Source organism: Babylonia areolata, chromosome 1 (genome assembly GCF_041734735.1).
Source record: "Babylonia areolata isolate BAREFJ2019XMU chromosome 1, ASM4173473v1, whole genome shotgun sequence".
Taxonomy (NCBI): Eukaryota; Metazoa; Mollusca; class Gastropoda; order Neogastropoda; family Buccinidae; genus Babylonia; species Babylonia areolata.
The window spans coordinates 74,001,175-74,018,607 of NC_134876.1; the positions used below are offsets into that span (position 1 = coordinate 74,001,175).

General features: G+C 43.4%; 3 protein-coding genes across 3 annotated transcripts in view; 2 read left to right on the forward strand and 1 right to left on the reverse strand.

Annotated features, from left to right (window-relative positions):
- The window catches only part of LOC143287492 (GPI alpha-1,4-mannosyltransferase I, stabilizing subunit-like), a 183,193-nt gene extending 166,126 nt beyond the window's left edge, over nucleotides 1-17,067 (forward strand). Inside the window, exon 6 of the transcript XR_013055971.1 lies at nucleotides 17,017-17,067. The gene's annotated coding sequence lies outside the window, so the exon portion shown is untranslated. The remainder of the gene's footprint in view (nucleotides 1-17,016) is intronic.
- On the forward strand, nucleotides 9,518-14,684 carry LOC143287499 (bis(5'-nucleosyl)-tetraphosphatase [asymmetrical]-like). The gene is made up of 2 exons (XM_076595532.1): nucleotides 9,518-9,674; nucleotides 13,025-14,684. Exons 1-2 carry the CDS (start codon nucleotides 9,560-9,562, stop codon nucleotides 13,342-13,344), a joined length of 435 nt encoding a protein of 144 aa, XP_076451647.1. The 5' UTR covers nucleotides 9,518-9,559; the 3' UTR covers nucleotides 13,345-14,684.
- The window catches only part of LOC143287484 (piwi-like protein 1), a 45,561-nt gene continuing 42,488 nt past the window's right edge, over nucleotides 14,361-17,433 (reverse strand). The window contains exon 22 of the mRNA XM_076595504.1: nucleotides 14,361-16,577. The gene's annotated coding sequence lies outside the window, so the exon portion shown is untranslated. The remainder of the gene's footprint in view (nucleotides 16,578-17,433) is intronic.

A 17,433-nucleotide genomic window follows, 5' to 3' on the forward strand; every position in this document is an offset into this window, starting at 1 on the left:
GTGAATCACGGAGCTCACACCATGGATAATGAGGGTCATTCTGTGAATCACGGAGCTCACACCATGGATAATGAGGGTCATTCTGTGAATCAAAGGGCTCACACCATGGATAATGAGGGTCATTCTGTGAATCAAAGGGCTCACACCACGGATGATGAGGGTCACCAAGAAATGGAGAAGAGGAGTGAGGGTGTAGATGACAGAGGTCGGTGTGTGGTTGAGGGTGGAGACGGAGACGACGATGGGGGTGGTGAGGTGCGGGAGGTTGGGGGACAGGCAGCAGACTCTCGGCCAACACACAACCATGTGAGCGGGTTCAGTGGTCACAGGCACCTCCACCACCTCCCTCAACAACACTCATACAGGGGACATGTGCACCACCACCACCACCCTTACCCACACTTCTCCGAGGACTACATCACACGCCACTTTTCTAGGGACTGCACAACACGTTACCCCCACAGTGCCGGGTCCAAGTTAGAGCCTCGCTGTCAGGATGAGGCCTATCCCGATATTCGCAAGCTGATGTCAGAACCTCATGTTCAGGGCGAGGTCCACTGCTGTCATAGACCACGCCCCCACCCCCATACCGATGACAGGACAGACTCCTTCCTCATTCCCCCGCCCTTCCCCGCCCCCTGGGCGTCAGGTTTCCCAGCGTTCTTTCTGGAGCAGGTGGCAGGCGGACACAGCACACCTCCACAATTATTCCGGTTACAAACTAACGAGCAGCACAGCGGATCCTCTTTCCCTGAGCGCCTCTTCCCGGATTATGCGGAAGCCCCGTGCCAGTGTGGCGACGGCCATACTCGGGACAAAGGCGGATGGAGACCGTGCAACGATCACGGACCCAAAGGCAGGCCCCCTGCCCGCAAGTCTGTCTTCACTATCGACAGTTTATTGGCCCCAGCCACAACACACAGCGATTCTCCTCTTTCACATTGAGGTGGAGAGGGCGACTTGTCCACTGGCCGAGTGAGAAAAGGGGAGGAGGGGGAGCGGGGGGAGGGTTGGGAACTGAATGCAGACTGCACAGTAAATATGACGAGATACACACAGGACGTGCGGAGGTCGAATGATCTGAACGCTGGATTAAAGCCAAGGGGTCCGGGTTCGATCCACATGTTCGTCCGAACCAGTAGGTGAAGGGTCTCCCCCCCCCCCTCCCCAATCTCCCTGGTTTGCATTATGTCTAGTTCTGTTAGTGTCTGATTCCCCTCCGTATATGCACGTTGATGGTTCCGCAATCTATTAATATTTTTCAGTAATCAATGGGTTATTGAAACAAACCATACAACAACTGCGGCAGAGTTATCAGTAAACTGCTGTTGGTCGCTTAGTAAGAAAAAAAGGAAACCAATCAACCAACTTAGAGGGGCTTTTGCTGTGTATACCACCAGGGAAATGTTGACCTATAATTTGGAGCAATAGAACCCCCACCCCCCAAAAAAAAACAACAACAACAAACACGTGTGAATAATCGGGGATATTTGCATATTGTACATGTGGGACAACTATTTATCTGTGGCATGTTAACACATATGATAACAAGGGAAACACGTATATCACAACCAGTGACTGTGACGTGTACACACAATTAATAAAGACCATCCGCGATCGATGTCTGTGGCCTCAATAAACAGAACAGCAGAAGTGATCCTCATGACGTGGCAAGGAAAAACGCTTGTCATTCACGTGCAATGAGAAGAAAAATAACAGCAGTGAGAACAATAACATGAATGCGTGTATACACCTGGCAAAATATTACCTCTGTTACAGCATATGCCATATAACCTTTACCCATGAACTGTATACAGGGCCGGCTCCTCCGTGATGACCATTGCATCTCTGTGACCCGTATGATGACCTGTACACATTGAATGACCTATGACCTTTGTGATGACACATGCGCATGATATAATTTATGACACCTGTGATCAGCTGTGCGAAGGAATGAGCTGTGACCTCTTTGATGACCTGTATGCCTTCCACGATTTTAGTAATGATATTTACACATGATCCTTGTAGTAGCCTATTTTCAGTTTACATTTGATAACGTTGTCAACAACATGCCGCAAGATACTTCGCCGAACAAGCGTACGGAGAGTTTTTCACATATGCATGTCGTTTTGTGAAAGGCCCACTGGCCAGTTAATGATACCACAAGTATCACGGGCGTTGTGGTACTGGATCTTTGCATTTCGACCTCCTGTGACAAGACTTACGTGCCCAACATGTGGTTGCATGACGATATATGTATCGTAGACCAAGTTTGGTAACAAGTGCATGGCTGACATGTAGATGTGAACAGTGAAATACAGGTAAACATGGGAAAGAGGAAATTACTAACATATAGATGGGAATGGTGTCATACGATGAAAAAATGAAATTGCTGACTTGAAGATGTGATCAGTACCATGCAAGTTATGACTGACAGTGCCATACATGTGATGTGCCACATGTAGATGTGAAGTGCCATACAGATGATGTTTCATATGTATATGTGAACAGTGTCATACAGATGTTGTGTCACATGCAGATGTAAACAGTGCCGTACAGGTGATGTGCCACATTTAGATGTGAACAGTGCCACACATGTGATGCGTCACATGTATATGTGAACAGTGTCATACAGATGTTGCGTCACATGCAAATGTAAACAGTGCCATACAGGTGATGTGTCACATGTGGATGTCAACAGTGTCATACAGATGTTGCGTCACATGCAAATATAAACAGTGCCATACAGGTGATGTGTCACATGTAGATGTAAACAGTGCCATACAGTTAATGTGTCACATGTAGATGTAAACAGTGCCATACAGTTGATGTGTCACATGTATATGTAAACAGTGCCATACAGGCGACAATGTCAGACCACAATATTTGCCACGCGAACACAGGATGAAAATAGCGCAACAGTACAATGGTAAATATTTCGGTAATTACTTGCGATCACGGGATCAGTTAATATCACATCACTCCATCACCCGCCCCCATCATGCTCCCTCTCTTAATCTTGCAAAATATATTTACGTCATTAAAAAAGACGTAGTTTGATGATAAGTCAGACGTAGTTCGATAGTTGGTGAACACTATTTTGCTTTTGTATGCATGCAGTAAGATTACAAGCATTTTGTATCCACGCAAAAAAGAATTGTACTCATTTCTTCAAATGGGGCCATGGCCTTGTTAAATTATCTATCGTTATTTCTCTGCATCATCTGTTTCACTGTGTTTCATGTATGATTATTTATATCCCCTATCTAATGCCCTCGACGCCATGGATGTTTTTCACTTTTGTGTTAGGATCTGTGTCCATAAACAAAACAGGTCCCCCACGCCCCCTCTCGACTTTATTATGTCCTCATAAAAAAAGGAAAATTTACGTGCAAGCACGTTAAAACAAAATACAAGTAAGAAGACATATAAGCACACCCTTCCCCTCCCTTCTTAGACCCCCCCTCCCCCTCCCTGCAACCCCCCCCCCCCTCCCTCCTATGCACAAACATACAAGTCTGTCTGTCTCCCACTCCGTAAAGGAACCAGAAACAGTAGGGAATGCGAAAATGTTACATCTGTCATACCTTGTGTATTAAACTGATCACGGACTGCCTTCCTTTTTTTCTGTCTGGCGTTGGAGAGTGTCGTGTGTTGCATGGTTTTCTGACTTGGTGAGTGTTGTGCGTTCCAGAATTTTCTGACTTTGGGAGTGCTGTGTGTTGTAGAGTTTTCTGACTTGGTGGGTGTCGTGTGTTGTGGAGTTTTCCGACTTGGCGAGTGCTGTGTGTTGTAGTGTTTTCTGACTTGGTGAGTGTTGTGCGTTCCAGAGTTTTCTGACTTTAAGAGTGCTGTGTGCTGTAGAGTTTTCTGACTTGGTGACTGAGTGTTGTGCGTTCCAGAGTTTTCTGACTTTGGGAGTGCTGTGTGCTGTAGAGTTTTCTGACTTGGTGAGTGTTGTGCGTTGTAGAGTTTTCTGACTTGGTGAGTGTTGTGCGTTCCAGAGTTTTCTGACTTTGGGAGTGCTGTGTGCTGTAGAGTTTTCTGACTTGGTGAGTGTTGTGCGTTGTAGAGTTTTCTGACTTGGTGAGTGTTGTGCGTTCCAGAGTTTTCTGACTTTGGGAGTGCTGTGTGCTGTAGAGTTTTCTGACTTGGCGAGTGCTGTGTGCTGTAGAGTTTTCTGACTTTGGGAGTGCTGTGTGCTGTAGAGTTTTCTGACTTGGCGAGTGCTGTGTGCTGTAGAGTTTTCTGACTTGGCGAGTGCTGTGTGCTGTAGAGTTTTCTGACTTTGGGAGTGCTGTGTGCTGTGCGTTGTAGAGTTTTCTGACTTGGCGAGTGTTGTGCGTTCCAGAGTTTTCAGACTTTGGGAGTGCTGTGTGTTTTAGCTTACGGGCTTGGTGAGTGTTGTGCGTTGTAGAGTTTTCTGACTTGGTGAGTGTTGCATGTTGTAGTTTTCTGACTTGGTCAGTGCTTGTATATATTGTGCTTGGTTGTGTGTGTGCGCGCGCGTGCGTGCGTGTGTGTGTGTGTGTGTGTGTGTGTGTGTGTGTGTGAGCTGGGGGTGGGAGGGACATGTGTATGTGCATGAGTGTGTATGTGTTATGTGTGTGTGTGATTTTCCCTTTTATTCTTTTACTTACTTATTTATTCATTTATGTACTTGTGATATGTTTAAATCTTTGAAATTTGTGGTGCAATTATGACAGGGTGTTATATTTATTAGCAGTCTCAGGTGGTGCTATGTAAGTTTGGACATACTTAAGTTTTTTTTAAAATATTATTTTATTTTAGATTTGATTGTATGTGAATTATGGAAGGAAGAAAGGTGTGTGTGTGTGTGTGTGCTTAGTGTTGTAATGTTTTCTGACTTGGTGAGTGTTGTCTTTGTTGTGTTGTTGAGTTTTCTGACTTGGTAAGCGTTGTCTGTGTTGTGTTGTGGAGTTTTCTGGGTTGGTGAGTGTTGTGTGTGTTGTGTTGTGGAGTTTTCTGACTTGGTGAGTGTTGTGCGCTACAGAGTTTTCTGACTTGGTGAGCGTTGTGTGTTATAGAGGTTTCGGACTTGGTGAGTGTTGTGAGTTATATAGTTTTCTGACTTGGTGAGTGTTGTGCGTTATAGAGTTTTCTGACTTGGTGAGTGTCGTGCATTGAAGAGTTTCCTGACTTGATGAGTTGGTACTTTGTGTTGTATAGTTTTCTGACTTGGTGAGTGTTTTGTGTTGAAGAGTTTCCTGACTTGATGAACTGGTACTTTGTGTTGCATAGTTTTCTAAATTGGCGAGTGTAATACCTTAAGATCGACTGAATGAGGTTTTGAAGATTCAAGAAAAGATCGATCGAAAGCATTGCGTCACATGTTTGATGAACGGACTGATTTTTACACACTGAAGTAGATCAGGATGCGATGCTCTGATTCCCTTAACCATCATCTTCATGCACAGGAGGCTGCAGTGGCGGTTGTAGTGGTGGGCGTATATAACTGTCTTGGTCATTCAATCTTCGTTCCATCTGTTAGCCAATTATTTTCCTCTTGAAATTGATTCTCATTGTATAAATTATAGAAGTTGGGGTACAAAAAAATATTTGCATTTATTCACCCCTCTTTCTTTGTGTGTAATCTCGTTTCTTGTCGAGTCCTTGCTACTCGACGGACCATCTTCCAAAGCCGTGATAACTAGCCTAGAAATCGCCAAAGAAATTGATAAACAGCTGCGATTGTGTACAATTCAGTTATGAAAACAACAACAACAACACACACACACACACCAAGAAATATAACAAAAAAAGCACTGTACAGAAACAATTATCATTCCAGTGCAATCCAATACATGGTCAAGTTGCAATGAACTCTAATCTGAAGCACACATGAAAATACAATAAGTAGATCTATGTTCACACATCAGGATCAAGACGTACCAGCGCGACGTTGGGAAAAGAGATCGCGACAGAGAGAGAAATACATCTGGGAGGGGGGTGGAGAGTATCAGAACATTCAATTAGCAGGCCTACGTGGCCAGTGGCGGATGTTTCCATCGGGACCATGAGACCATGACGTGACCATGGCGTGACAGGAAATGGCGACATCCTGACGTCACTCAATATGGCAGCCGTCACGAGGTTGGAAAGGGCCGATGCCTGGGAAAGGGCGACTGAAAGCGGATGACTGGGATTCCAATATGGCTGCCGTCTTTTTCAGCAATGCAACGCAGTCTGCTACAAAGCCCTCTCTTCTGCACTGATATGAAGCTTTTTTTGAACAAGAAAATAAAAATGCGACTGCCAAAATGGTGCAATGACTTGATGAATGCTTCTTTTAACAAACAAATCATGTCACAGCATTAAAAAAAAAAAAAAAAAAAAAAAATTTGTTTCAAGACCATCATACATACCCTAGTACCAGAGGTCATACACATACTGCACACACAAGTGATTTGCTGCACGCGTGGCTTTAAAGGAATATTATCACGTGTAGTTTTTGATCACAATGCGTGCACGTGCACATATATTGAATATCTTCAAGGAGGCGACATAGTGAGCGGACAATTAGTCATATTCGCAACGTCATTGTCTGCCAACTGAAGCCCTTAAAAAAATTTGTGCGTGGATTGTCACGTGGAAGAAATTCAGTATTTGTTTGATCTACGCATAACCCAAGTGGGCTGCGTGGAGAGAAGATTTTTAATGTCTATAGTTATATCTAGATAACGTTTGTATTAAGCCAACCACGTCACTTAAGGCACAACTTCCCACACCTGCAACACTATCAGGACTTGATATATCAAAAGATATAGCTCAAGATAACACCATGTATGTTTCACATTTGAAGCTGTCAGTTAAGTGTTGTGTCAAGTGCACCTACATTTGTGCAATCATCGCACCAGCGAGATTTAATTGCACCAATGTTAATAATCACGGGAAATTGTGGTGTTGTTCTTTCAATCATCCGTTCGACTCCAAGACAAACACATTTAATGAATGCAACACACTCACAGCGGAAAAATAAGCAAAAGAAATAAAGCAAAAAGAGAGAGAGGTGGGGCTTCACATAATAATTATATAATTTATATAAGACAGGATAAAAATCTAAAGCATATCAAGTAGGCCTACATAAAATCTTGAAGGCGCACGTAAAAGTTTCCACATTTCACAAAGTAAAAATTACAATACAACCTTAACAATGACTGAGATTTTAGGCGGCCTGTTCTTTCAATGGAAATGTAGCCTACATCCACTAAAGAGAGTACATAAGTATGCGAAGGAAGAGGTTGAAAACAATAACCAAATATCCACCCACCCACCAAAAAGAAAAAAATAGCAATACAGTAACAACAAAAACAACAACAAAAAACAATCGTTGACATGTATGGTGAAGACACACACACACACGTACACACACACACACACACACGTATGTGTGTGTGTGTGTGTGTGTGTGTGTGTGTGTGTGTGTGTGTGTGTGTGTGTGTGTGTGTGTGTGTGTGTGTCTGTGTGTGTGTGTGTGTGTGTGTGTGTGTGTGTGCGAAAAAGGAGTGGAGTGATTGAAGAGAGAAGGAAGTAAGGGTAGGGTATCAGAATGGTAGGATCGCAGGTAGAGGACAGGTGCACACTCCACTCTCTCCTCGTACCACAAGCAGGGTCTTTTAGTAAGATGATTTGAGGTGTTTTATTTTCTCTAACGAAAACAGCACTTAACAGCACATCCTAACCTTACAGTTTGCAGTTAGCAGCACACAGCCCTTCTGGTCAACAGATGTCTTTCTCAGTGGAGCCTCAGTCTCTCACTCTGGCTCCCAAGTTTGCTAACGGCAGCGGGAAAGGCTGTAGCCATATGAGCTTGCTGTTTATATTCATGCTTTCCCTACTCCTACAAACCAACAGACCAATGGTCCCAACACACTCTAGTCTGTGTCTACAATTTAGAGCACAACATCAACTGATTGGTTGTAAACACGCCATGTGTATGAAATGTTGCAGACACCTCTGGTTGGTCACAGGCAGATGACTGATGGCAGGGATACAACACACACACACACACACACACACACACACACACACACACACACACACACACACACACACACACACACTGTCCTAATCCCTACAAACACTTCAGCAGGGAAAGGGGGGGGGGATGAGGAGAGTGGGGGAGGAGGGAGTTGAAATGGTGTCTGAGAGGCTAATTGTTCTGGCTATGTTAGACTGTGAGGTGCCTGCAAGCGGCTTAACAACAGAGCAGTCAGGTGGGCATAGCAAGGGAGGAGAGGGCTGGGAGAGAGGGGTGGTGGGTGGAGAGGGAAAGGACTTCCTATGACCAACAGTCTCAAGTGGGGGAGGAGTGGGGAAGGGGTGGGGGAGGTGGTAAACAAGTGGTAGTGTATTGTGGCTAGGGGATGCCTCAACCCAACCACAACCTGACACTATAGCATATGTCTATATATATATATATATATATATATGTGTGTGTGTGTGTGTGTGTGTGTGTGTGTGTGTGTGCGTGTGCGCGCGATCACACACAAAATAGGAAGCAGAGAGAGAGAGAGAGAGAGAGAGAGAGAGAGAGAGAGAGAGAGTACAGAAGGGTGAATCAGTACAATTACAATAATCAATTTCAAAAGGGAAAGCAATTAAGATTACTGTGATCACACTGGAATGACAACAAATGCGACAACAACGATAGCTAAAGCAGCAAAGGACACACCCAATGTGGAGATGTGAACAATACCATATCAGATTGTGTTAGGTTTTTTAATTTTATTGTTATAATTTCGTTTCGTGCTGCGAGAGTTCACACGTTACACCACTCAGAACAATGAGAAACTGTTTGGAGTGCAAACAGAGACTCTTTGATATAACAAATATCTCCTTAAAGAAAGGACAAAGATTCCACCAGATACACACACACACACGCGCGCGCACACGCACACACACAGAGCCTCAAATATGTCGAAAGGAACTTTTCCACTAAAAAATGATACTCATGCACGCCTGCATAAATATGACTGTCCATAAAGAGTGGGCGCAGAAAACTGAGGCGGTTTTGTCAATGTCTACATCGATTACTTAGAGTTTTTTTTCCATCAATTTTCAATCAGTGTTCAACATATTTGGTATGAGATTCAGGAAAAGTGGGTCTGGCATGGACTGCAGTGTGTGTGTGTGTGTGTGTGTGTGTGTGTGTGGGGGGGGGGGGGGGGGGGGGTCGTGGGGGGAGGGGGGGGGGGAGGGGGGTGTGTGTGTGTGTGTGTGTGTGTGTGTGCGTACGTGTGCGTATGTGTGTGCGTACACCCATGGGTAAATGCATAACTGCTTTGGTGAGAATATAGTTATTCCAGTTGGTATTAATTTCGCAACAGTTCGGTTGTTAATGTCTTTATCATTTTTGTTTGTTTGTTTGCTGGTTTTTTTTGTTTTTTTTTTGTGTGTGTTTTTTTGTATCCTTTTCTCATTTTTGATGTTTCGTTCCCGTTGCTAAAGACGCGACATAGAGAAAGGGAGTGATGGGGAAAGGAGGAATGTTCCAAGGGAGATAAGGCCCGAATGTATCCTTTGACCCCACTACAAGATGTCTGCAAAAAAAGTTTTGGCAGCCGGATTGATCGTGTTCCGAAGGAACAATCAGAATGTAGAGTACTTGGTGATGAAACACTCTCGTGGCGAACACTGGGGACCGCCTAAAGGTGAGTTACCATTTTCGTTTCGTGTCGATATATGTCGATACTCTCTCTTTGGCTGATGAGTAAATCTCATGATTCATCATGTGGATCGATCTCGATCGTTCCTGTCTAGTCATTTATACATATTTAGTGGTGGGTTATGGAAACAAAAACATACGGAGTTTCACAAAATGCCGATAATGGTCAACTGTTTGACCCTGGGCATCATCCGGAAGAAGTATGGTTGCCTACATGGCGGGGTAAAAACGGTCATGCACGTAAAAGCCCACTCGTGCACATACGAGTGAACGTGGGAGTTGCAGCCCACGAACGAAGAAGAAGAAGAAGAAGAATCCATATTTAATGTTTCTGAACAACCGGGGCAGATACAATGAAAAAACAGTTGACCCCCAGATCCAGTACACACACACACACACACACACACACACACACACGCGCGCACACACGTGTGTTTTACTCCATAGTGTTGAGCACAGAAGTGGTTGGCAGGGCACAACACAAGGGATTTTGACTTTTGACTTTGATGGTTTACGTTGTGGTAGCCTAGTCGGCTATATACACAGTGTGGGTTTTTTTTTTTGGGCTGTATAGCTTAGATACAAAGTGCACATGCTGCTGCTACAGTGATGGTGGTCTTGCACCCTTGCCAGTAGAGCTGATCATCCTTCAGATTGTTCCAGTCTACAGCTGTTCTAATAAATGACGAGTTCTTAAATTGTTCTGTTCTTGTTTCTGGGATTTCTCGTGTTCTGTCGTTCTTTCTGGATGACCTCTCAACAGTGTTGCTGGAGACGAAGTCAGCAAAGACTTTAAGAGTCTAGGCTGTATGCAGCGCCTGTTTCTTTCTTGTTCTTTGATGATGGTATAGCTGGCACCGACCCCTCAGCCACTCGTTTTAGGAAAGAGAGATGGAAGTCTTGTCGTCTCTCTTGCAGGATAGGAAGCTGTAGATCCTTTAGCATAGTTGAGACACAGCCAGGTTCTTTACTTCTGTAGTCTCCTTTGATGAAATGTGCTGCTTGGTGTTGTATTCGTTCAATCTTATCTACATCGCCTTGTTGGTAGGGGTCCCATACTATTGCTGCATACTCGAAGATGGATCATACAAGTGCTGTGTATGCAGTCTTTCTACAGGTTTGAGGGCAGTGTTGCAAGTTTCATCACAAAAAGCAGAGGGTGGAATTTGCTTTTTTCGTGGTTTTTGCGACGTGAGATTGCCACTTTAGGTCGTCCATTATCATCACTCCAAGATAGGGGTTTGTACTGACTTGCTGTAGTATTTTACCACAGAGATTGTAGATAAAGTCAGTCTTCTTCTTGATTGTGATGATATAACACTTCTTTGCATGGAAGCGCATGCCCCAGTCTTTTGTCCACTTCTGAAGTTGTTTCAGGTCTTCATAGAGTGCAAGACGATCAGTGAAGGTCCTTATCTGGCGGTACAGTAAGCAGTCATCTTCAAAAAAGCACACTTGGGATTTAACTGCTACTGGCAGGTTGTTTATATGAATTAAGAACAGCAAAGGGCCAAGCGCTGTACCTTGTGAAACATCAAAGTCAACTGCAACTTCTCGTGTTTCCTCACCATCCAAGGCAACCTTCATGGTACGATTTGTAAGGAAATTCTGGATCCAGCGATGTATAGGGCCTCTGACACCATAGTGGGACAACTTATGGAGCAGTTTCTTGTGTGGCACAGTGTCAAAGGCCTTGCTGAAATCCAATATAGCCAGGTCTACTTGGGCGCCTTTGTTGAAAGAAGAGACAAGGTCATGCATGGTGGTTAAGAGCTGGGTCTCACAGGAATGTCCCGCTCTGAAGCCATGATTTTGGGGACTCAATGTGTTATGCTCCTTGAAGAATTTATGCATATGGTGGTATATAATGTGTTCCAGCAGTTTGCAGACTGATGTGAGTGAGACAGGTCTGTAATTCTCGGCCAAGTGCTTGTCCCTTTTCTTAAAGGTGCATGAGATGTTTGCACTGCGCCAATCCTGTGGTAGATGTCTTGTGTCTATCAATCACTGGAAGATGTCCCGCAGGGCTGGGGCACAGTTTTTCAAGATGAGGTTTGGTATGCAGTCTGGTCTGCAAGCCTTGGTCGGGTTTAGTTCCTTCAACAGCTTCAGTACACCTTCTGTTTCGATGGTAATGTTGGGTATGTCTTCAGCTGTTGGTTTGTCCAGGTGCTTGGCTGTACCCTCATCATCTTGAGTGAAGACGTTCTTGAACTGGTCAGCAAGTATTTCTGCTTTTGCCTTGGAGTCGCTGATCTGTGAGCCGTTCTTCTTCAATGGGGCTTCACCCAAGCTATCCTGCCTCCAACTCCTGATGTACTTCCAGAAGGGCTTGCTGTTGTTGGTGCTCAGTCCTTCAGTGATGGTGTTGCTGATATTGTCTCTCTCACCTCCACTGTCCTCTTCTGTCTCTTGCACTCCCTCTGGACATATTTGAAATTTGTCCAGTTCATTGTCTTCTTTGCCCTGGCGAAGAGGCACCTTTTCTGTCATTGGAGTCTCTTCAGACTGTTAAGCCATGGCAAGTTCGTCCTTCCACTGCTGAGCTTGGATGGTACATCAGAGTTAATGGCTTGTGTAATGGTGTCTCTGAATGCTTTCCACATGGTTTCCACAACACAAGGGCTCAGCACGACGGATTGAAGGCAGCAGCCTCAATAAACCCCCTTCGCCCCAACCCCATTAATTTTTTTTTTTAACCACCATCCCACCTTACCCATTTCTCTTTCCTTAGTCTGAGTGAGTCTATTTCTCTCTATACAGAGATGGATACATAGATAGATAGATACTTTCATACATACATACACAATTGCACACACGTAAAGAACACACACTTCCACACACAAAACAGTTAACACAATCACACATATGCTGAAATGCAATAATACTTGCACATTGACACAAAAAGGATACCTGCATATTGACACACAATCAAGGGAAGCCCCTCTGTAAGTTTGGCTTTACTGTGAATGTATTATTCTGTTTTCATTTTCAAACTGATCTCACAAATATTGCCCAGTTACTGTGAATATTGAACTTTTAACCTGTCAGTGTTTGAGTCATTTCATCATATCTTTTCTTTCTTTTTTTCCCTTCTGATGGAAGGCTTTATTTCTAATTGGTATTGACATAGTCCCCATCATTTAAGCAGACTGAACCATAGTCCCATTGGATTGAGAACAGGTTTAAAATCTGAAATGTCCTTTCAGTTTGTAATGTGTGTGCTTAGTTACACTCCCTGTAAATATAGATATTTTGAAATGCATAGCATTCATGTCTTGTGTTTTTTTGCACTTGAAAAATAATCACTTATTTGAGTTTTGTCTTTTTGTGCAGGACATGTTGATCCTGGAGAATCTGATTTTGAGACAGCTCTGCGGGAAACATCAGAAGAAGCTGGGTTGACAAAGGACCAAATGCATATCCAAGATGGCTTCAAGACTGAACTCCACTACGAGGCTTTTGGCAAGCCCAAAAGGGTGGTGTTCTGGTTGTCAGAGGTGAAGGATCCCAGTGCCTCTGTGACGCTTTCCTTTGAACATTCTGAGTACAAATGGGTTCCCTTGGAAGAGGCATGTCGTCTGCTGCACTTTAAAGATATGATAAAGGCTGTCAGAGAGGCTGACGATTTTATAACTAAATCAAAAAAGGCATAGGTTTCAGAATCACACTCTTAACCTCAGTGCCCCAGAACGTATGAAAACCACAAAAATGCTTTGCAAATCATCCCAAGACATACATACACATATATATGGCTGACCTATAGTTGACATTAAACACAACCCATCCCCTCATTTGGGGCAGGGAGGGAGGGAGAGATTGATGAAGTAGGTGGAATAATTTTGTGCATTGCATGAATCACTGGACAAGTGTTGTTTTTGAAAATCACACTGGCATTGATCACAAAGAAGGGGATCAGCTTTCATCTGCAGGCAAATCCCCTCCCCGGCTATGTGTGTCACTTGGGTCACTGTTGACCTCTTTGATATTGTCTGAAAGTGAGCATGAGGTGAGACGGCATGGCACATGAAGGTTGTGAGTCTGTATGTGCGTATGTTTGTGATTTTTATTTCTGTTGAAAAAACTAAACTGAAAGAGACAGTTTGTTGACTACATTTCTATTGCAGTATCCAAGAAAGTGTAACTAAATGACAATGTATATAATACCAGAACTTTGGATTAAAATAGTCTTACTAAAAAAAAAGTATGTGAAATTTATCTCACATTTATGGTTCACTCATTGCTAACTAGTGTGCTAAATAAGTTTAAAACTATCAGAAGTTGATAGCTTGATCATTTTCCTTTCTGAAAAGCATAGGTTAAGTATACTTTGTTACAGCAGTCTGCGTGCTAGATTTTTTTTCGTTATTACCTTCTGCAAACAAAAAGTGTCTTGCAAATAGGAAGCACAAGCCAAAATAATGCCTGGCACTGCAGAGGTTAAGAACAGCGATGAATGGAACATAAACGAAATTCATTTGAACCACTGATTCTGTGACTGATGTTTGACATAAAATGAAGAAGTGCATGTAAAGGGGTGGAGGTAGATGGTAGTCTATAAATGGACATGCCTGTTTTATTTTTATTCAATTAAAAATCAAGCAAAAATGATAGTTAACTGAGAATAAAGTTTCCTGTTACTGTTATAAATGGAGGGAAAGTAGATGTCTCCCACAGTGTGTGCACAAATTGCCATCAGTAGCTATATGAGAAACTTTTCATCTATAACTTAACAGTTTTCTGAAAAGCTGAATGGAAGAAAATGATGATGGTTGTGTGTGTGTGAATGCATGCGTGCGTGTGTATGTGAGAGAGAGAGAGAGAGAGAGAATATGAACGCTTTATTGATCAGGCCTTTCGCCCATCAATGGAGGTAGAGTTGTTACAATCACAGATGTTTGGTACCAGATGAGCACGCTGGCAACAAAAAATATGTATTATGGAAATAGGAATCAAACACACAAGTAAAGCACACGAGCATAACTGTTGGGGAAAAAAAAAAAGCTGATTGTCTCATTTATAATGCTTTATAAATGAACAGACAGAAAGAGAGAGAGGGGGTGGGGTGGGGGGGGGAGCGTTTCATTTGTATTGAGCTATGGTGGCATACTGACACCATTTAATGGGCACAAATGGAAACCATAACTGTGCCCTACGTTTTAGCAGTTTTTGAAGCTTTAACCAAGGGTGTGGGTTGCTTTGACCAAACAATAAGGACCAAATTCTGTTGTTAATTCCATGGGTATTTTTCAGTGCACAAACCAAGTACTTTGCGTGCGTGCGCGCGTGTGTGTGTGTGTGTGAGTGTGTGTGTGTCCGGGGTGGGGTGGGGGGTTGGGGGAAACAAATAATTATTTTATTGGAAACATGTTGAAACACAGGCCCACACTGCAGTATAATAATTTAGCCATAACTAAAAAAAAAATGTATGTGACACAAGACAAAAAATGTTATTTTGGTTCAGTGTTTTATTTTGCTTTAAAAATGAAAAAGCTGCCGTTGCTGGATACAAACATGTCTGAGTTCAACAAAACCGAAAGCTAAAACCATTTTCATAATGAGAAATGAATTTTGCACATACCTGGCTAATGTAACATTCACACAAACATAAAATTCACATTCACACATCCACTCACAAGGGAATCATAATACACATCTATATATATCTGAAATAAAAGAATGAAAGACGAATCTGGGGCATCGTTAGCCTCAAGCAGCAAGTCTTCAGCAAGTTTTGTCAGCATTTTCTTTCTTTTTGATCAAAACAAAGTATATAATGCTTAAACCATACATACCACATGTTCTTCAAGTGGTCATTTCTGGTGACAAGTTGATCAAAAAGAGAAATGTAGTGTTGTTGCCGATTCATTCCAAAAGAAATCTTGGTCATTCAGCTTGTACAAACACTATATACCTGAGATGCTGCCTGATCAGCATGTATGCAAAGAGAGTGAGGGGTGCTTTCAGATTTTAACCAGAGCTGAGAAAGGCCATTGTCAGTGTGGTTGCACCATTGTATCACTTCCTCGTAATATACTGGGTTGGGGGTGGGGACAGTGAAAGAGACACTTGAAGCGAACAATCGCCTACTCAGCTGAAACACACCACTGAAGTATACTTATCTAAAGGTGAAAGTTGGAAGAAATGTCCCATTTTTATAATAAAAAAAAAAAAAAAATCACTTTTTTGTGTTCTTTCCACCGATGCCTGAAAATCAGCTTGTCATGGTATCAGCCTATAAAAACATGATGCATAATATGCGCAAGTAATGCAGTGCTAATATGAGCTGCTTGCAGGAACTTTACCACCCGAGTCATCACCTGCATTTAGTGCCTTTAGCATACTTTCCTATATGACCTGTATGTAAATTAATCAGCAAACTTGGATGACTACTCTATTCACTTCTATAATCCAACTCTATCACACTTTTCCTATGTAAATATTTCAGTGTGTGACTTCAATGCCTTTCTTTTCAAAAAGTTACTCAAACATGTAAACATTTTGGCCAAAGTTGTATTAACACATATAATCAACTCGTTTCTGTTACACTGGCATGCACACTTCAAAAGGTATCACTACGTTGCTGTGGTCTCCATGTAGCATAATGAGCAATGTTTCTTCACACACTTCAAAGGGGGCAGGGGGGAGAGAAAAGTTTGCCATTCATTTGTGCCACCTTATCTATGTCTGTATTTTAACACACACACACACAAAAGTGTAAAACTTATTTCTATTTCCATTAATACATCACAATGTGACCTTGGCCTGGAATCTCAAAGGGAATCCTGCAGTCATAGATTAATGCCTGTCACAAAACCCGGTTTGAAAAAAAAGCTGAAAGATGTGAACTCTTATATTTTTTTCTATTCTGCCAAATAATGATCTTGACCTTTTTTTTTTTTTTTTTGCTGCCCCATCATCTGCACCGTTTCAGTGGCATTACTCCCACGCCGCTCATTTAGATTCCCCCATACACGGCCACACCCGGGTTCGTCCGTCGCAGTTCCAGCGTCGGCAGTCCACAGGGAACCATCGATGTTAGGTCGCCAGGAGGCCACACACCAGAGGAGACCCTGCACCGCTGCTGAGTCACTTCGGTGGTGTTCAGTGGTGCCTGTTCTGATTTTACGTACTTAGGACACCACCTACTAAGCCCCCTACTAACGACAATAATGGCTTAGTCGCGGAGCCAGACTGAGTGAGCGTCCCTCCCAGATTGGAGACCGCCACCATGTCCCTCAAACAACAGCCCCCCACGAATTCGCCGACACTGACGACATTGACATGACTCACCTCAAGCACAGAAGTGGAGGGGTATCGAAACTGAGGTCACCATGAGAGCAGGGCATGAAAGGCCACAGACTTTGAGACTACAGTTTTGTTTTTTATATTGATGACGATGAAGGAGGAGGAGGATGAGGATGATGATGACGATGTTGCTATGGAGGTCCATTTTGGTTTGGGACTGCGTGACAAGGCTGTACTCTACGCTTCCTGTCATAATGATATCCCGGCGTTAACCAGGCCCGAGAGATACAGACACTTGCAGTGTTGGTCAGGTAATTAGAGCAACACACCCAAAGACGCATCCTTGAAGTGGATGACACTCGACTGTGTGGTCCCAGTCTCCCCATTTAAGCCCACAGCACACTCAACTCTGGGTAGGAGCCGGCCACGGGCTGAAAAACCCACCTCCGCTGGGATTCGAACCCGCGTCCTCCCAGCCGTCAGTCCGCGACGCTAAC

Excerpts from the sequence above, each read along its gene's own strand:
- LOC143287499 (XM_076595532.1), top strand. The coding sequence starts at position 9,560 with ATGTCTGCAAAAAAAGTTTTGGCAGCCGGATTGATCGTGTTCCGAAGG. Across the intron at positions 9,675-13,024 it reads ACACTGGGGACCGCCTAAAG|GACATGTTGATCCTGGAGAA; the intron begins GTGAGTTACCAT and ends CTTTTTGTGCAG.